This window comes from Metopolophium dirhodum, chromosome 9, assembly GCF_019925205.1.
Source record: "Metopolophium dirhodum isolate CAU chromosome 9, ASM1992520v1, whole genome shotgun sequence".
Lineage (NCBI taxonomy): Eukaryota > Metazoa > Arthropoda > Insecta > Hemiptera > Aphididae > Metopolophium > Metopolophium dirhodum.
The window spans coordinates 20,778,520-20,800,565 of NC_083568.1; the positions used below are offsets into that span (position 1 = coordinate 20,778,520).

The window sequence follows — 22,046 nt, forward strand, 5'->3', positions numbered from 1 at the left end:
GTTAAAAATGTATAAAATGTTTAACTTTTATGGCTAAGGATTGAGAATTGAAAACAAGGCTCCACGTAAATAGGTTATATATAAATTACTTTATTCACAATAATATCATCAAATATACTTGGTAATATCATAGGCTGACTGACCGTTTTCGCTCAGAATCGTTTTTCTCATACAATGATATTAGATCATTGAATTCAAATTTAACACCATTCATTAGAGTGATCCACTTGTAACCTACTGTACAGCAGAGCGACATCCACTTACCCACCTTTTTTAGATATAGTGATGAGTGAGTGAGTAAGTGAGTGGTATTTGGATTTTATATAACATATTTATAACGCAAATGCGCAATATAGGTGGGCGTATCTTGGTTTTAGTGTACCTCAGCTCAGATATTATAATAGCTCTTAGTATATTTAGGTAATTTACGAATGTAGTTTAAACTACTGTCTAAACTTGTCTGATATCTCTAAGAACAATTTAAAATTTCCACAGAATCGGCCCAGTGCTTTTTGAGTATATACGTTACAAAAATACATCCAATTCTCATATTTCTTTATATATATAATTTCTTTATTTAAGGCCATAAATGTGACAATTTGATGAATGCTTTTAAGTCATCTGACAAAATGCAACCATTTATAAACATAAATAATGCATACGTACAGACGCGCGTCACAGAATCCATGGGTGGAGGTGTGACGGTGGCAGGGACGGCGGCGCTATGTATAAACAATATTTATATAATATATACTAAACACATGGTTTTTACATACACACGCCATTACACCAATCACGGGCTCGCGTAGTACACAATCCATGCAATACACTCACCCGTATTCTACCGACGACGACGATGACAAAGACGACGACGTGAAACACTAGAACGAAATTAAGTGCCAGAACAACGCACGTAATCGCCAAAACTACACGGTCACACGGACAGCGGCACAATAACCACTACGACAAAACACTCGTGTTTGTGTTTTTTTTTCGCATTTTTTAGTTACGTTTCTATCACGTCTTCGATACTTAGCTTCGTTCACCCCGAGCACTAAGCGCCCTCGAGACTCCGCAGCACGAATTTTTCGTAAGCAATAAATTGACGATCTTTCACGGAACACCATTCTCTATCATTCACTCTCTCGATCTCCCTCCCCCTGTCTCTCACACCATCCCTATTTCTTCTTCTATTTCACCATTTCACCCACACATGATGTGCACATTGCTGTTGGAGTAGAAAATTTTAGTGATATTTCAATATAATATTTTTTACCGTCCGAAGACATATTAATATTATAACCTGCACCGCCGTCGTATAGCACGTCGAAGACGATCTTCATATCCGTCATCATGATGATGCTGAAGCCACGGTTACTGGTAGCCATTGTCTTACTATGGGCGGTTACAGTCGCCGTGCAGTCCTGGCCCGTCAACGACTCCGGGGAACCGGAAATAGAAGAGTCCACGGAATTGTCACCCGATCCCTCGGTCTTGATGGTCCCGATACGCCAACTCACAGATCCGAATTCAGCGCTCGTCTGTATTCTAAAAAATCAGCTGCTTAAAAAGTCCGAACAAAACCTACAGGCCATTGAAACTGGACTGACTGGAACCAAAACAGAAACTGCCTCCGACAATGATCGGGACATGATGATGGGGGACATGCCGTCGGCAGACGATCCACAGGACTCGTTGTCACCAGCCACCACGTTTGAACGAGCCACAGTGATGTCGGAAAATTACAGCGACGAAATGTCGCACAGATAAAAGTAATATTATAACGCATCTATTTTGGTATAATTACGTATATATAAATTATATAAGACAGGTTGCACGGGGGGCAGTTTTAATACGCGTGGTTAGCGTACGTGGTACACAATCCGAGGTACCTATTTAATATTTGATCATACGTTAATATCGTTATTAATGCAGTTACCTACATGGTTATTGCAGCACGGTTAAGTCAAGATTTATATTTCCTACATACCGTATATATTTTAATATAGTTAGAAGTTAGCCACAAGCCGTATAGTGTTCTATGCAGCGTTGGTGCAAGGGAGTGCATTGAGCCGGGGCTTTGGAGACTTGAGGTTTTTTTTAAGGTTCACGTACCTGGTTTAAATATTTTTTAGTCAGTAATCAACGATCCATAATATTGTATTTTTTTATAAGTTGACTTCAAATTTCCATATTTTGGTAGTCTCACGCCAGGCCCCGGACCTATATAGATAGGTATAGTTCAGTCAATTTGATTTCGTAAAAACACCTTATCCGTGGTTTTCCGACCGTTTCGTATTCTCTGAACAGAACATTATGATTTATGAATATTGTCACGATCCATATTCCATGTGTGTACACACGTTTGTGTCGTTCAGTTTTATTATTATAGTAATTTATTATATTTATTAAAGTATTATCGGTGTCGGGTGTTCTGTAACTATAATTTTGACAGAATCAAACTTCATATACGGTGATTGGCTACGTTTGTTTAAAATATTGTGTTATTTTACGTCAGGTGCATTGTATGTAATTTGCCTGTATGTACTTTTTAATTTTTTTTAATTTTCTTATATACATAATTTTGCAGATTTAGATTAACCCACGCCTTCCTAATGAAGAAAGAAGACCCACCCATGTGCCCGACTTGCAACGATCCCATGACAGTTAAACACATCCTCATCGACTGCAGAAAGTACGAATTACAACGTCAAAAATTCAATCTAACTCACCATCTCGCTGAAAATCTCAACATCGATACAACCAACGTTCTCAAATTCCTAAGGGATACAGCGAACTTCATAAAGAAATTTAATATATATTATAAGTATAATGTACCTACCTTATTTAATGTAACTTATCTATTATTAATATAAATACTATGTAATATTTTTTTGTAGCCAATAGCCCATAGTTGCCGAGGCATTTGTCACAATAAAAAAAAAAAAAAAATTTTACAGATTTTCTGGGTAATTCTGTGAACTTATTTTCGATTTTCACGGACAATTTTTTTAAGCAAATTAGTTTGCAAAAATTAAAAACCGCTCACTTAATTTTTTGGGTTATCATCATTTTAAATACATTGATTTTTTAGACTAGTTTTCGTTTTTTTGCAGACTATTGATAAATTTGTTCACAAATAAAAAAAACCATTTACATGCATCGGTTTCAAAAAACTGTCGAGGCGTGGAATTTACACGATTTAGTTTTCGTTTTGCGTTTTGCGTTTTGGGCCCGTAATATATGTGTACTTCAGACACACTAAATTTAGAGCGACACCACTCCGAGCGTGGACAGACAATCTTGTGAAAAAAACATGATCTTAATTCGATAGAAGTAATAAAAAAAAAATGTTTAAAATGGAAATGCACATAATATAATATATACATGAATATACGTTGGACAGTCAACAAAACTGATTCATGGTTATGTACTCATATCAATCTCAGGCTAACAAACATAACAATAATTCTTTTGAAATAGTATAATTTTACCAAGAACATGTAATTATTTTGATTTAAATTCGAAAAAAAGCTACCAGAATATCATATTTTCAGCTCCTAAAAATAAAATTAAATGAATAATTTTTAACGTGCACTTTAAATAGAAAACTGTAACTGTTAAGCTTTATAGAAATATGAATTATAGAATTAATATTATGTGTAAAACAGAAATTTTTATTTTTATTTGTATAGAAATTTAAAACGTTAACCCTATGTATTAGGTATCTTTGTTTTATAAATATGCTCAAAATTAAATCTAGTCCTTTACACAATAATGTTGTATACATTATTATCATTATTAAACTTATTTAAACATACAGAACATATTATGGAAGGCAATTCAATAATAACTGTTTATAAAAATTAACGATTTCACCAGTAATCTTATAATATTCTGTACGATTACATTTGAATCAAACATTTTAAAGATAACTAAAATAAATGTATAAAAAAATTACAAATTCCCATACGAATATAATTTTATAACATTATTCGTGGGTACTTGAAACTCTTAAAGTATATTATTATAATATTTTGTGTACTAAGTCTATTACACATACAATTATTGTAAATCGATGGATTGAAGTTGTTCAATGAAAAACCGTCTTAGAGAATTTTATTTTTATTTTTTAATGGGACCCCGACGCTTTCTAAATTACAAAATGTTGTTTACAATGTACAAGTACTGCAGTGTACACCTCACAGGCAATGTTTGACGATTACGCGCGCACACGATTTAACGTACTAATATACTCCAATGATATTTGTTTATTCGCAGCCCCGAGTCTGAAGATCCCGAGGTCAGGTATGTTGATTCGTCGGCTTCGTAAGTGTGGGTGTGTTTCTGATTATATATTTTTCCTCAAACCTTATATTTTGTGTTTATTGTGATGAACTGTACCTATTTATTGTACCATTATTGTTATTATGGTCATTAGATATCTGTATGCTATCATTTTCGTTGATGTTGTTAATGTTGCTGTTATTTTATTGATAGCACAAATCCAAACACTGTTTAATACGTGTTTTGCATTGTTATTGTAGAAACAGAACTCTCAGAATTCAAACCATTCAGAAAAAGTTGTTAAACTTTTTGGGTAGGAATTACCTCCCACCGAGCCTAGTGATAAAAACGGACCCGAGTCCAGTAATACCTATTCAACCAAGAGATGCCATAAGAATATTTTACAAAAACATGAATAACTTACCGTTTTGTCCCTCCGACACGTTGACAGAAAAATCGCAAAGCTTTTATCCTACTTGTAAGTCAAATGTATATGTGCAATTTATAATTTAGTACCAAAACTACCACAAACCATCACAGTATAACGCGTGAGATAACTGATATTATATTTATTATTTTGTGATTTTAATTACGCTCAGGTGACATCTTATCTAAGCACACTAACAAAACGAATTCCATGAACTTAATGTTTAACATTAGTTTACCCAAGTCGTCTAAGGGTATCAAAGTAAACGTAAATATGGCTAGACTCAGGCTGTACAAACAACTCGTGTCTGATTATTCGCAAACGAATGATGTATGTACATATAAATTGTATTATTATTATTATTTTAAAACGTAGTGTATGATTTTTTAAATTTATTGTTCGATAGTTTGATGATCCTCAAACAAGTGAATCGACATTGTTTGTAGAATCTACGAACAAGTCCAAGACTAATTTGTCTACAGCCGGTGTAGTACCGATAAAAATGGACAAGAGACAGATTCGTGATCAATTTACATGTACAATTGTACACCAAATCAATTGAGAGGGAAAGTAAAGAATTTGAATGAGTTTTTTTTTTATTTACTTTTAAACTAACGAAATTCATAACTTAACAGTAAAATGTAAGCTATTGGACAGCCGCGTGGTGCCATATTACAGAGAGGAATGGACAGAATGGAATATTCATAACGCAGTAGAGTTTTGGCACGGGAACCCAGTTCGCAATTACGGAATCAGAGTTGAAGTTGAAGATGAAGATGGCAACTTGCTTCCAGTCAACAAATTTTTCAGAACCATGAATTGCTCGGGAGACGCACAAATGAGTAATATTTTTTTTTTTTTTAATTATAATAAAAGTTGGCCAACCAAATGAAAATAAAATGTTCAACTTTTATAGCTAAGAATTGAAAATTTGAACAAGGTACCACGTAAATAGGAAAATAAATTACTTTATTCAAAATAATATCATTAAATATATTATTAGTTATATATCATAGGCTGACTGACCGTCTCCGCTTAAAATCGTTTTTCGTATATAACGATACTATATCATTGGATTCAAATTTAACATCATCCATTACAGTGACCCACTTGTAACCTACTGTACAGCAGAGCGACACCCACTTGCTCACCTTATTTGGGTTTAATTATGTATTTTTGTATTGTTATATAAAAGTGTATCGCCGATATACGTCATGATAAACATCAAATCAAATCGTTGTATATAATATATAAGCTCGCGTATTTTATACATTCCGCTTTTGGAAATAAAAATATAATATGAATCTACGTCAGCCAATTAGCAGATTGTCCATGGTAATCAGTATTTATTATAATACTAAAAATTAAATTTATAATATGATAAAGTATGAAAATAATATGAAAACAAACTTACTAGCAGGCCAAGATTACGGGGGAATCAAATTTTCGATTAAAATGTCCGTTTTTAGAAGATCAATACTTACTGTATTTTTTTCCTCGGAAGATGCGACGATGGGTATTATCGACGGCGAGATCAATATTGCGACAATAATCAGGCACGTAACGGGGATTTTTAAAAAGAGGTGTTTCAATTTAACATAATATTTAAATACAACTATGGGTGGATGGAAAACACCCCTCCCCTCCCCTCATCCAGCTACACGTCTCAGTCAATAGTGATATTTGTACTTATCGTTGTTATTTGATATCATTATACGACTATATTTTAGTCAACATTAATTAAGCCAGCAGACACATAAATGCGTATACATTTTTAGAATTTGGTTTAAATTATGTGAGAATAATATTTTTGATAATATACGAGTATGTATAAAATTAACCAATGGCGATATAAATTATGATAGTATTGTTTTTTCTTAACTACAGTGAGTGATTTTAAAGCTATGCGTGGCCAATACTATAACTTTCAAACGCAAAGAGGATCGCAGGACTGTATTCTTTGATTGCCCACAACCAAGTTCGGTTACCTGGTCCAACCCCCCTCATCTAGAGATATTAATCCGAGCTTCGATCAGAGTCCTATATTCCCGTACAAACCACCACCGGCCTTCGGGAGGAAAACATGTTTACGAAATTGTCCACGAGCCCGTCTCGACGACGCTACTCCCCGATAATACCTACCTACTCGAAAATCGTATGACATAGAATGTAATAATTACTTTCGCGAAATAAGCAGGTCGCATAGGCGGAAATCCATATTCAACCAATTCCAATCCAACTCATCCATACCTTACCCCCCCCCCCCCCCACCTAAATAACAAAATAACTTTTAGGTTTATACTTTGAGCGGTATAGCTAAAAAATAAGAATTTAATAAATAATTGTTGTACCGTATAACATATATTAAAAAATTTAGATACCTTCAGATTTACAAAAATAACAAACATCTTGTTGCCAAGTGCATATTAAGTGTTTGGAATATCTCTAATTCGTGTCTGTGTCACACTAATCACTTATTCATTTGTTACGAAAATCACGAATAATTGGTAATACCTACGGTATAAAAGTTAAAATCGAATTTTCGTATAATATATCACACCAAAAACACTTCGTTATAACTCCGTGAAAAAAAAAGCTAAGTTAAAAAAAAAAAAGGTGGATAAGTGGATGTCGCTCTGCTGTACAGTAGGTTACAAGTGGGTCACAGTAATGGATGGTGTTAAATTTGAATTCAATGATATAATATCATTGTATAAGAAAAACAATTCTGAGCGAAAACGGTCAGTCAGCCTATGATTTTACCAAGTATATTTGATGATATTATTGTGAATAAAGTAATTTATATATAACCTATTTACGTGGAGCCTTGTTTTAAATTTTCAATCCTTAGCCATAAAAGTTAAACATTTTATAAATTTTTAACCACAAAATAATTAATAAATTATAAATTTGATAAATGTTGTCAAAATTTGAACTTTAATGCTTATAAAAAAAAATTGTGCCTATGTATTTTTAATATTTTTCAACTGCTATTAGAACGATATATCAGGAACCTTATATTAAATTTTCACGCTTTTTTACCCAACAAATAAAAATTTATTGATATTTATAGAAAAAAAAACTAAAAAAATTGAAAACTGACAATGTCCGTAAACAGCTCAAAAAGAGTCAAAATATTTTCAACATTTTATGGTGTATAGGAAATGCTAATATAAACATTCAGTCAAAATTGCATGTCCCTACGGTCATTTGTTTTAGAGTTACACCAAAAACCAAAAACCAAAAAAACAGATTTTGCGTAAAAATTCCCGTTTTTCCTTAATTTTTCTTTTGTTTTTCACGTCGCTTGTGAAAACTACTGGGAAATTTTTACTTTTGACCCCCCAAAGTACCAACTAGATTCACTTTCCTATCAGAAAAGTTACTATTGAAGAAAATCCAAGCACTTTTACTGTCCTAAAAGGTGATGACAGACACAAAAATAAAAAAAAAAAATAAAAAAAAAACACACATCATTGTAAAATCAATACATTCATCGCTTCGCTCAGAATCTAAAACGTAGTAATGATTAAATTGTTAAAAGACGTGATATAATATGGAAATTAAGTAAAATGCCATTTTATAATATTACAAATACCTATGATGACAAATAAGATCAATTGTAATGTTAAATACTTAGTTAACATATTATGTTTAACTTTTTGGCAGGACGTAGAAGTATACTTAAATAAATACAATTAAGTAACCACTACAGTATTTACAGTAATTAATAATGTATCAACAATATGTTGACTAAGTATTTAACATTACAATTGATCTTATTTGTCATCATAGGTACCTATATTTGTAATATTATAAAATGGCATTTTACTTAATTTCCATATTATATCACGTCTTTTAAAGATTTAATCATTGCTACATTTTTTTTTTTTAACTTAGCTTTTTTTTTACACGGAGTTATAACGAAGTGTTTTTGGTGTGATATCAACTATTTTTAATGTTGATGTGTTAATTATCTGGTATTCTATAATAATAATAATAATAATAATTTAATAATAATAATCTTTAATAACCGCTGGCCTCCTAATAGTAATATAGAAGGAAATAATAATAAAAGTATAAACACGTCGCGAACAATCGAGTACAAGTCACGAAATGGTTTGTTTTTGCAATATTGTCAGTTGTCACCATAGAGTAATAATATCGTTCGTGTGTTGTCTTAGTACATCGTCGCTGCCGCCGCCGCGATGAGAGTAGTGGGAATGGATAAGCGGCGGGTCGGGGGATATATACGATATTTTCGTTCCTCGACCCACCACTTATCCCCATCACCACTGTTCTGTACGCAAAATGGTCTTAAAAGTACTTGAACATTTTTGCTTATAACTTACAAGCTATCTAACCAATCTGCTAGCGAATTCCTCTATTCCCACCTGCACAATATTTCTGATCGATTGATACCTCATACTACCTTTATATATTCAGCCGTTTGCCCTGTAGAGCTTGGCAAAGAATTGACATAAATTAGGACGATTTTTCAATGTTAAAAGTCACTTAAAACTCGGTGTCCTGTTATTATACGTTAGTGGCTACTCCGCTATTTTTTTTTACTTAGCTTCGCGCCACTACCGCCGCGCTGGATTTATTCCACGTACATCATCAAATATCAATATGTTAAGTATTGCCGATCAAGACAAGAAGTCGTCAGATATGAAGTTGCTGTCCAAGACTGAAACGATGCAAAAGGCTGTCGACGATAACAGCGATGTCAATTGTTTGCCAGTGGACAAGAGATCTATGATTTTATCTAATATGGACTTATTGACAAATTCCGCGGCCGAAGCACCTATAGAAGTCGGCTGGAAATCCACGCCCGACTTGATGGTACCGGTTGTCGAAGATATCCAGTCAAATATTATACTGAAACCGTCGGAAAACAGCGATGTCAATGGTTTTCCAGTAAACAAGAGATCTATAACTTACTTTACCTAATATGGACTTATTGACAAATTCCGCGACCGAAGCACTTACAGAAATCGCTTGGAAATCCACGCCCGACTTGATGGTACCGGCTGTCGACGATATCCAGTCAAATATACTGAAACCGTCGGAAAACAGCGATGTCAATGGTTTGCCAGTGATAAATGTATATTATTTAAAATGTAAATTGTATATTATGTAAAATGTTTATTGTATCTGTAAATTTACTTGAATAAAATTGTGTGTTATGTTATATAATATTTGATAATATTATTGTAACAGATGATATCCGTTTACTTACAACATAATCTATATATATATAAATTAATTGCTGGTCGTTAGTCTCGCTAAAACTCGAGAACGGCCGGACCGATTTGAATGAATTTTTTGTATGCGTTTGGGTGACGCCTAGCATGGTTTAGATTCTCAAATCATCCCCCTAGGTCCAACCAGGGGATGGGCTCAAACGGTGATTTAGAGATTTACGGTAGAAATGTTTGTTTATAAATGGTTGCCATGGGTTTTAAAGCTATTTTAATAATAATTTATGGTTGACGTGAAATCAGTGGTATTCATTCAATGCATTTAATTTTTTTGTACGCCATGTTTTGATATTATATGACGTATCGGTGGTTAATCCACCGTAGGAGGGATTAAGTAAAAACAACAAACTTGATATAACTTTGATACTTTAGAGTTAAATCATACACTTACGTACAAACAGCACGGGGTCCGCTAACTACCGCCGGTAGATTGCCTACCTGATAATATACTGCTGTGAATAAGAATTTTTATTCCGGCCAACAGAAAAGTTAAGATGAATCTAATCTAGAACATCATACACCGAATATTAAATAAGGCACTGAACAAAGTACATTGTGTTTATGAGAACATAAATTTAGTAAGTTCAAATTTTCGCTCCTTAAGTAAAAATAGTTCAAAAACACGTCACTGGTGGAGGCAAAGCATTTGGTATAGAGAATAGTGTACATATACGTAAAATATTAATAAAAATAATAATAATTGTTGAATTTCATGGGTCATAAGAACGTTAGTTTGTTGTATGTGTAACAGAGTAACACTTATATTTTATAAAGTTAAATAATATAAATGTATTAGTATTCCCCGACCTAAGAGTGGTAATACGGTGACGGCATTTTGATTGTTAGCAAGGCTTGCGTATTTTATACATCGCGGTTTTGGGAATAAAAATGTATACATCTTATGTATTCAATTAGCAAATTGACCGTGTCAAACAGTATTTATTTGAATATTATAAAGTCAATGTAAGCCCCAAAATAATATTAAAACAAATTTACAATTTATTTAAAAGGGTTTTATAGTACCTACACGAATGTGCAATGTTAATTGAACGAAAAATTATATAATTAATAATTATTCATCAATGCGAGAATTTAGTTTTAAAATGTAGACATACGAACACATTTTTCTATTAATAGGGGATTGCCGATATCGCAAGACACTGCACACATTATTAGTTGCTCATAATTATATTAATATTATTATAATCAAATGGTACGGAGACCCACAGCGCAAAACTAAATTCCGGACATTAATATAAAAATATTACTTATTAAATTCCTTAGGTTGCGGAAAAAGTATCTATACTTGCAACCACCTCTCAAATTATAACGTTAAATGTTTTGTTATGGTATTATAGTTATTTTAAAAGGATTAACAACTAAAAAAATATGTTTTATCGGTCAATGTTCATTAGTGTTAAGCTTTGTGTTTATCTATACGACTATACATGACTGTATAAACATAATATTATATCTCATAGTTAGTACTGTTTTTGTAGTTTAATACTCCGATCACGATTATATAATAATCCTATGTTAATACTTTTCAAAAATAATGCATTAGTGTTTTTTTTTATTTGGTATTATACATTTTATCATTATGTATGTATATCGATAGCATAGTATTTAGAGTGTTGTTGTTTGTAGGTACACCGCAATACATTATATTATAATACAAGGTGATTCTTTTATCACGAAACACTCATTATTTCAAAAAGTATTAATGTTTTTGAAAATATTTTCTTACATAGTCTCAAGTTGTTAAAAAAACAACGTTTTTATTAAAACGTTATATTTTTAAATATTTTTTATCCTTATAACTTTTGGAATATGAAATTAAAACTAAGTTTTCATTCAAAAAAGTAAAAAACTTAAAAAATATATAAGAATAAAAAATATTTAAAAATATGATTTTTTAATAAAAACGTTGTTTTATTGACAACTTGAGACTATGTAAGAAAATATTTTCAAAAACATTAATACTTTTTGAAATAATGATTGTTTTATGATAAATTAATCAACTTTGATTATATAACAACAACCAGCTACTACAAAATTATAAATGCAAATTAAATAAATCGTTTAATTTAAGTCACAATACAGTAATGTAGGTGCACGATGTAATTCCCGATTTAAATCATCGTATACCTACTTAGTTTTTACCAAGAAGAATGACCTAAACTTTGAGCTACACCACGTATTTGGCTATTTGCGTATCTATATATATATAAAAAAAAGTGTACATGTTGAATACATTTTATAACTCAAGATCCACCAAACCGATTTTGATAAAATTTTCAGGGAATATTAATATGGATATGTAGATAGTTTCTGTGAAGTTTCTACGCTGTACAATAAGTGGTTCCAGAGTTATGGCCTCTTAAGTGCACACCTGGCGACATGGCCAAAAACAACAACGTATATTCCTTTGGTGATCGCATCACGCGTGAACGGCTGGACCAATTTTGCTAATTCTTTTTTTGTTATGTTCGTATTTGTCAGGAGGAAGGTTCTTATGTAATAAAATTTTAGGAAACTTAACCGGAAAAGTAGGAAATATCATCAAAAAGCAACAATAGTGGCGTCATCTGTCCAGAAAAAAAGAAACTAAATAATAAAAAATTTAGTTGCAGATTAAAATAATAATAGTGTATTGTATACTGCTTGCTATTGGTTATGGGCATGTTTGTTGTTTTGTATTATTAGTTTTTGTCAATATTTATAAATATATATATAATTGTATGTGTAGATTAGATATCTGGGAAGAAGATAGGCTAATTTAAAAATGATTAAATTTGGTTTTTTGTATTAATCTGATTTTAGTATGGTTAGGTTAGGATTTTGTATTAATTGATTATATTAATCCATCATGGGTAGAACATGACAAATTTGGTATAACTTTTATACTTTAGAGTTAAATCATACACTTACGTGCAAACAGCAAGGTGTCCGCAATCTACCGCAGGTACATTGCCTACCTGATAATATACTGCTGCGAATCAGAATTTTTATTCTGGGCAACGGAAAAGTTAATATTAATTTTGAACACCATACACCGAATATTAAATAACGAATTTAATAAAGTTTGAGTCATATAGAGTTAGTACATTTAACGGGCAACGAAGTGCACGGGATATCGGGATCAGCTATAGTATTAAATATATATGCACACCTAATAATAAAGTACCTAATAATATTATTTGAATATAATATAAGTATTTAAGTTGCATCTAAAAAACAGTTGAATGGTATATAGTGTGCAAATAAGATTGTAGTAATAATAATAATTACTGTCCATTATTATAGATTAAAAAAATGACATCGTAATTTCATTTTTATACGTATTAGTTGTTCCTATTGAATATTTCTCTGACAAAAGGCCCCATTGTATTTTTTTTATTAATTGCTATTTTAAAAACAAATTTAAATTAAAAATCATAGTCTATATAGAAAATTAGAACAATGCTATCCCTGTGCTGACTGATAATGTAAAATTTTGTTTAATACCTATATGTAAATAGTGAATTTATATGTATGTATATCATATATTACTATTGTATAAGTAGTTAATAACTTATAAGATAATTAATATTGTAATAACGTAGTAATAAGATAAATATACGGCGACTCCTGTCGATAGTTATATTAAAATAATAAAAATTACGCTATTACCTTCCTCCAGGTGTTCGGAGGGCTCTCGAGATCGTGTATTCGAGAATTAGATCAAATACACCGTACAATATAATTTTATGGAAAAAAAGCACATAGAATGTATTAACTGCAATCAACATAAAATATTATATTATATGCCTTACCTGATTCGCAGTTGTTTGTAGATAATATTGTAGGAGTTTTAGGTTTTAGATAAAACACAGTAATACTTCAAATACACAAATTGAATTAAAGAACGCACTGGTTATTGCTCGCATATTAAAGAGTCCAGTTGTCGCTCGTTGAAATATAATATAAATATAAAAAAAATAATATAAATATAATATTCCTATTGTATAAGGAGTTAATAACTTATAAGATAATTAATATTTTATTGCTTATTATTGCTTTTACTACTTCAATTATTGTAGCTCTCCTAACTAGGTCTATAAAAAAAGTATTAAACAATTTAATCGCAAAAAATTAACATTTATTCATCATAATTCTATAACTACAAGATTTTATTGTTGTAATGATCGTATATATATATATATATATTTATGAAATGTATGATAAAAATTGATGTATAAGACGTATTAAGTAGAAAGTGTTACAATTAACGTTTCGATTAAACTATCACATTCATACAATATCGACTACTTTAATCATGTTTGTCGATTTTTAAATTCTTTAATAGTTCTTTTTAGTCTTTTTCAATGTTTGAAAAAACAATGGATAAAATCAAAAACGACTTCCTCAAAGTAATAACAAATTCGATAAATAGTACTACGCACCTATTATGCAGGCATCTACCCGAAAAAGTGTTCACAGAAAGAAACTAAACATACAACTTCATTGTAAAACCAAAAATAATATATTTATAACCGATTGCAATAAAAGTTATATCAATACATTTCTTGAGACTTTTGAGTGTGTTTTTAACATCTAAAACTGAGGTACACCGGTGTAATGCCATATTATAACCAATATAACGTATTTTATGTTTGTTCATTTTTTTTTAATTTAATGAAAATATATAATTGAAAGTAGGTATAATAGTACCTATAATTTTTTTTAAATTTTTATAAACATATTTAACCTAGACTATAGTGGCCATGGGGATAGTTTTACATAATATTGTTTTATTTATTTTTATAATATAATATGTAGATTACATAAATATGGATAAATGGTCAACGATTGCGACAGTTATGAACATATAAACAGTAAAGATATAATATTTGGTTAAGTAGATTGGCGGCAAAAATGAATTTGATTGTGACGGAGGAGTTTGTATACTAAACATTATTTACCAACGTGTTGCTTAAAAGATTACGATAAAAGATAGTATGAAGCACTTAGATGGCCGCAATATTAATTAGGTACGTGCAATAAACGATATTATTATAGACGTGTTTAATTCAGTGTACGTTGAGTGATAATCGCATAAACTGATTCAATTAAACATCTTAGTTAAAATTTGGTGAGTTTTTTAGAAAATATTGTTTTTTCATTGGTATTTTCTATATTATTACCTATTCTTATTATTTAGAAATAATTAATAATTAAATTGAATATATTAATTTCAACAAGACATGCGGACGAGAAACAAAATTGTTTTATTATTGTTAACTATTCGCAGACATAAGCAAAATATTAAAAATAATTGCAATACATTTCAACGAAGTTAAAAAATATAACATATATAAATAACTGCAGTCAAACTTAATATATAATGCAAAAATCTAATATTTCTTGTATTTTTAACACTGACGTGTGATATTTTATATTTTTAAATTAACAAAACAATTTTTTTTTTAGATAGGTATTATTTTTTTTAGTAATTGTATAATATTTTTTTATTATTCAAACAGCAAACCACACTATTTCAAAATTAATAAACTCATGAATTGTGAATTTTCTTATAAAAACGATAATTTATATAATATATTTCTAGCAAACCAATATTATTTTATATATAATATAAAACTTTGTTATAAGTTAGTGAATTTATTCAAAATAAGACATCGATATGTAATTGTGTCTCGTATGTAAGATTAAAAAAAAAATTAAAACGAAATCGGAAAAATAATATCGACACACTGAAATACTAGATACATTTTAAATATCTATAGATAAATACATTTTTGTTTTAACAATCAACAAATTATACAACATGTGAATGGACATTTTCTATTCCAAAAATAAGAAATTCGAATAATTCTGTTGTTACTTATAAATTGCTATTTTTACAAAATCTAGTTTTATATATTTATTTAAAATCGTTAATTGAGAAGGAATTAACAAAGTACGTTAAATTGAACACCGTAGTCTTTTGTATAGTCTATTAAGTAAGCATTCAAAATATTAGCTCATTATGGCATATTTAAATTAAACTAGAATATTGATTTTAGTATTTATTATTTTTAATTTATAGAAGACATAAAACGATACAATCCATCAATATGAATGAAAATAACCATTATCAATATGGCATAAAATCGACTTTAGCTCAGGTAAGTTATTTATTATAAACCAATAGATAAATCCAAATATCGCACCAATTACAATGATGAATGATTTAAAATGAATTATAGTCAATATAATGATATAATATGAATAATATAATATCATGTGTTTATTTAAGTGCGGTAATTTATACAACGAATCAATATATACATTTCTAAACAGTGTTGGGCAATATCAGGAGTATGGTTCTTGCAACTCCAACTCGGTGCACAAGTCATGATATCCACCGTAGTTATTGGGGCCTTAGAGAATAACGCATCCAAAGACGTAAACGAATCTTTGAGTATAACAAGCGAAGAAGCATCTTGGTTCGGTAAGTATATCAATATCAACACTCTAATAGCTATTCAACAAAACAACTCAGCTGTATGGACGGTATAACTACTGGCTACTTTGTTTTAAATAAAATACAATTGTGGTCAGTTTATAAAAAATAATTTAAATACATTCAAGCCACATATTTAGTGAGATAGTATCTATAAAATATATAATATATTAATAATAAAAAAAAATCAAAGTATAAAATTGTATACCAAAATTCTATGAGTATTTTTTTTAGCTTTATCTTCATTAATTTTTTTTATTATTTAACCCCTTTGAACTTTCATGAGTCAGTAAGTAATTATAACAGTATTTGAAATACAATTGTAATGGTATAACTGGTGTTATATAGTGATAATAGTTGTTATTATAATCAGTCAACATACTCCAGTTTGTTCCCATGAAATTGGCCATTCATTATGTAGCTGTCATGTGGTTTTGTAATTGTATTAGTGTACAACAATTCAATTCTAACAACAATTTTTATAATCGCATCAAAATAAATATTTGGAAATATATTTAAAAATTTTTTTATTCAAATATTTTTAATTGCCTTGTTTAAATATAATTAAAATTGTACAAGTACCTATTCAGCCATCACCTGTTTAAGTTTTATATGCATTGTTGAGTCATAAAATATTTAATGACATTTCAGCCAGTCTGTTATATTTGTTCACACCCGTGGGAAATATTCTATCTTTGCTTTTACTGGACCGATTTGGCCACAAGAAGTGTATGATACTGACAAACATACCGAGCATAATAGCACAGGTCATATTGTACTTCGCCGAAAACGTAAAAATACTGTACGCCAGCTCAATCCTGATGGCGTTAACTTTAGGGTTTTCCAACGCCCCGAGTCTCGCGTACGCCGGTGAAGTATGCGAACCAAAACTTAGAGGCGCTTTGACTTCGGCACTAAACGTATTTTACTATGGTGGATCCATAATTTTGACTATGGTGTACAGTATTACCATGCAATGGAGACAGACAGTGCTATTGACCACGGTGTTTCCAATTATGACCATTGCAATATTATTAACGGTAATCAGGTATGAAATCGGTATTGTCGACGGCTCAATAATAATCAACCAAAAATCATGATATGTTTTAGACACCAGATTCTCCGATGTGGTTATTGGCCAAGGGAAAACATTCAAAAGCACACCGAAACCTCAGCCGGTTGAGAGGAAAAGTTTCGTACGAAAAATGTGAAAATGAATTTCAAGAAATGGTCAGATACAACTCGCCCTCGAACAATGACGAACCGAGTAATATCACTAATTTTCCGTTACGCGATTTATTTTGTTCTATTTTATTGTACAGCAAGCTCAACATGTCGTCACAATTTTATAGATCAAAAAGAAAATACAAATGCTTGGAAACATCTTTTCGAGCCTGAAGTCATAAGAGCTTTTCGTTTGATGACGATATATTTTTTGTTCATGAATTTATTGTCTGGTTTACCATTATTACCATATTTAGTATCAATACTTAAAGAATTTGGCGCACCCGTGAACGTCGAATGGACAATAGTAAGTTATTTAGCCGAGTAGGTTTTGGTTTTTTAGATGCCTACATCACACTTTTACTCGAAAACGTTATTTAAATATTTTGTACCGTTTTTTTAATGCATTTAATTTTATTTTCAGTCCTTCTCGATGGCTCTTTCTATAGTAGGAAGTTTAATGGCAGTTTTTCTAATACGTTCACTAGGCAAACGATTTCTCACTTTGTTTACGTTATCGATTTGCTCCGTTTGCTATATAGCTATCGGACTAATCGGTGTTTATTGGAAAAATGCAGAACCATTAAAATCTTGGACAGTACTGGTACTTTTTCTTATTACTATTTTAATTTCATCAGTTGGAATAACGCCAGTTTCATGGACTCTTGTCACCGAAATATTTCCTGCAAAGTAAGTTAAAATTATATTAAAAAATAAACTTATGTATTTTATTGTGATACATGCATATAAACACAGTTCAGCAAAACAAAATGTAAGAGATTGTTCAAATTGTTTTCATACATTTTTAATATTTTGAAAAATAATTGAAAATTACTAAGTAGTTTATAAAAACTGTTATTGTTACTATAAATGGGTCAATCAAATATTTTAATTCTTAAAATCTAAATTTTTAGATCATTAATGAACTATTCAAATAATCAATTTTTTTTTCACTTGTATTGAATTTATTGACAATTATTGAAATATACTAAGTGATTCACTATGAGTATTCAAATTCTGATTTTTCAAGGTTCTAAGTAAAATACTATATTTTCAAATACCTTTATATTTAGTTTTTTTATAGGGACCATTTAAGGAGTTTTTTTTACTGAAATGTGTTAAGCAGATGATTTTTTCGAACATTTAAATGTATCTAAATCAAAATTTAGTTTTTGAGTTAACATGTTTTTTTTGCTCTTATCCACATGGGTCATTGGGTTTGTGTAGAGGTTACAGTTGGTTCGGTTGGAACGTAGGTTTCTTATATGAGGCAAGAATTAGTAGTGTAACGGATGACTCCTACGCATCATATCAAATAATAAAGCTTAGATAGTTAACAGACAGATATAATAAATTGAAAGGGATAAGAAATAATGTTATATATGTATAATATCTCAACTCGCATTACTCCTGCACGTAAAGCTTGATTCATTCTTCGTATGTTACTTGGTCTGCTTGCCTGTCTGAATGCTCGTTATCTTCGGAGTCGACAAGGGTGATCAATCCTTGACAGTGACTTGAAAGCTGCCTCCCTGGAGTCGGTAGACTTGAATCGAGCCGCTGCGCCGCAACTGAACCTCTGAAGTTGAATTCCGCCGCCTTGACTGCTCGACTCGCCTCTAACTCGTCTGAAGAGCCGTACTAGACTGCGCCAGTGTGGTAAACTGATAATCGGGTTGATTGTGTGGTTTACCGGGTTGCAGGTAGCAAGACCGTGGAGAAAGGATTTCTTCTTTTTGATTGAAATAATAAAACTGGTTGAGTTGTAAAAGACGTTTATTTAAGATGTACTCTGGTGAAAATTATTATAAGTCCAAATATTATAATTCTGGTGCTGAGTGTCGTGAAGATGCTTGTGGTCCCCCTTGCCTATCGACTTATCCGTATTGCTCACAGAGTGCTATCTATATCCTGCACGCTTAGTTGTGCAAAGAGTCCTATCACTGTGTCCATGGTTGTCAATCATTTATTAGATACTACTTACCTGTTTCTATTTATGCGTCGTGTACATAAATATATCTATATTTATGTACGTTGTATATATATACCCAATTCCCATTGTTTTATATATGATTGATGATTCGCATATAATATGATGTGGTCCTTTCAAATATTACTCATGAATTAACGTGATTGTCGGTTTACAATAACGCTATTTACAGTTGACCCCCTTCGTCATCTTAGTCGTGTATTTGGGTATTTGGCAATTTATATATCACTATTGATATACATATACATATATAACATTATTTCTTATCCCTTTCAATTTATTATATCTGTCTGTTAACTATCTAAGCTTTATTATTTGATATGATGCGTAGGAGTCATCCGTTACACTACTAATTCTTGCCTCATATAAGAAACCTACGTTCCAACCGAACCAACTGTAACCTCCAAAAATAAATCATTAATAATGTATTATTAAAAGAAATACCCCATGTATTTTATTTGATAATCATTTTGTATAATACCTACTCAAAATGATAAAAGTTTTTATTCAAAATGGTAAATACATTTTAAGTTAATTATTAATTATTATATCTAATAGTTTTCGTCTTAAATAGTTTATTGTAATCAATCATGAAAATAATTTTTTGTTTTGATTTCAGGAGTAGAAATATTTTATGCAGTGTTTGCACGGGTGTCTGTTTTATCATTACTTTTTTCATGACAAAATATTACCCGGAATTGTCAATATTAGTGGAATTTTATAATTTATTTACTATAGTTGGTATTGTTGGTTTATTTGGTTGTATATATTTTTTTTTTTTTCTACCAGAAACCGAAAACAAAACTTTGCAAGAAATCACGGAGTTCTTCAAATAGAATCAAACACTCAATCGTTATAATGTTTTTTCATTATTACAAACTTGGTGAGTTTTGGATACCAATACTAAAAGGTAACCTAGTAAAAGTACCTACCTATTTTTCCATCAACGAGCGTTTAGCTTTTAAAGTATAAAGCATAGAAACTAGGACAACATCTTAAATTATAATTTATAGCATAGAAAGACTTTTCTAACACTCATTAGTTTGATCATATTAATTTTACGATAAAATATATAATTATTAATTGTTGAATTTTTTTTTTTAAACTCAACAAAAATAACCATATATCATCTAGCGATATAAAAAAATCCTACATTGCTATTGAAATAAAAATATTCAATGATATTTGCCTTTTGGTCATTATATAATCCGATCGTTCACAAAATTGGCACAGCTAATGAGAAAATATAAATTAATATATCGTTAAATAACATACTTTTTAATAAACTAACAATCTTACTGATTATCGTTGCAACGAGTATCGATGAATTTCGGACGGAAATAATGAAGGTATTCAAATACAATATTATGGGCTATGGTACCTACAGTGCGCAAAAACATATAATGATATTTAGATAGAAATATTATTCAGTGAATATTATGTGATAACATCGAAATTAATACCGAACAAATATCTTTTTAAATATAAAACTAAGTGCATTTTTGATGTCCGGGATAATCTCGGAAACTACTGAACGGTTTTTTTTTTCAATTTAAAGAACACATTACAGAGCAAGCTGTAACTCCTGCTCACGGAATATTGCTTAATGATATATTAATATACCAAAGGTGAAAACTGTCAAATAAAATACAATTTTAAAAAATATTGTAAAACATTTTCCATGGCAAAGTCGGCTAATACAGCTAGATGAACTCTCCATTTTGTATTAACTCAGTTACCTAATTTTAAAATAATAAATATGAAAATCTATAAAAAAAAATTTACGATTTGTCAGTGAAGTATGGTAACTGTACAGCTGATAGTAACGTTAATGTTTATTTTTCGATTGTATACGAAAATTTTTTAACATTGTTTATATCTAATAATATGTAAATTTATTTATTTGTACATATTATAATTTATACCTAATATATTTTATATTTGTTTTTTTAAAAGAAATGTAAATCAATACGTTATAAATTTATGATGATGGTTAATTTGTTTTCTAAATTATTGGCTATGTACCTTCATTGTACATAAGCGTGCGCTGCACGGTGGAAGCAGGGGAGGCAGGTGCCTCACATGCTGCAAGGTTTTACGCTCCCATGAGATCTCCCGTCAATAGTACTTAGGTATATCTCAAAATAGTAAATATTACAATATTGTGTCGTATTTATCAGGTATCGTATATTAATACATTATTATACATAACTAGGTATTTTATTGATAACTGATAAGACAGCTTCAACTGTGGTTACTACTTAGTACTTACTTGTTTTTTCTGTGAAAATATCGACTTCTCATACGGTAGCCAACTGCAAATCAGTCCTAAAATCCTACAAATGTATT

General features: G+C 30.5%; 1 protein-coding gene and 1 pseudogene across 4 annotated transcripts; both read left to right on the forward strand.

Annotated features, from left to right (window-relative positions):
- The first annotated feature begins 786 nt into the window (after positions 1–786).
- On the forward strand, positions 787–9,809 carry LOC132952258 (uncharacterized; annotated as a pseudogene).
- A 5,182-nt stretch (positions 9,810–14,991) lies between these two features.
- Positions 14,992–21,639, forward strand: LOC132952768 (facilitated trehalose transporter Tret1-like). 4 transcript variants are annotated; one of them, XM_061025187.1, is made up of 8 exons: positions 14,992–15,112; positions 16,067–16,145; positions 16,321–16,471; positions 17,135–17,523; positions 17,594–17,750; positions 17,806–18,014; positions 18,132–18,397; positions 20,317–21,639. In XM_061025187.1, the coding sequence occupies exons 2-8, from the start codon at positions 16,095–16,097 to the stop codon at positions 20,531–20,533; spliced, it is 1,440 nt and encodes a 479-aa protein (XP_060881170.1). In that variant the 5' UTR covers positions 14,992–15,112; positions 16,067–16,094; the 3' UTR covers positions 20,534–21,639. The 4 variants fall into 4 exon arrangements, with proteins under 4 accessions (XP_060881170.1, XP_060881172.1, XP_060881173.1 ...); XM_061025189.1 differs by having other exon boundaries at positions 14,993–15,112; positions 17,836–18,014; positions 20,317–21,638; XM_061025190.1 differs by having other exon boundaries at positions 15,045–15,112; positions 16,277–16,471.
- The last annotated feature ends 407 nt before the right edge of the window (positions 21,640–22,046 follow it).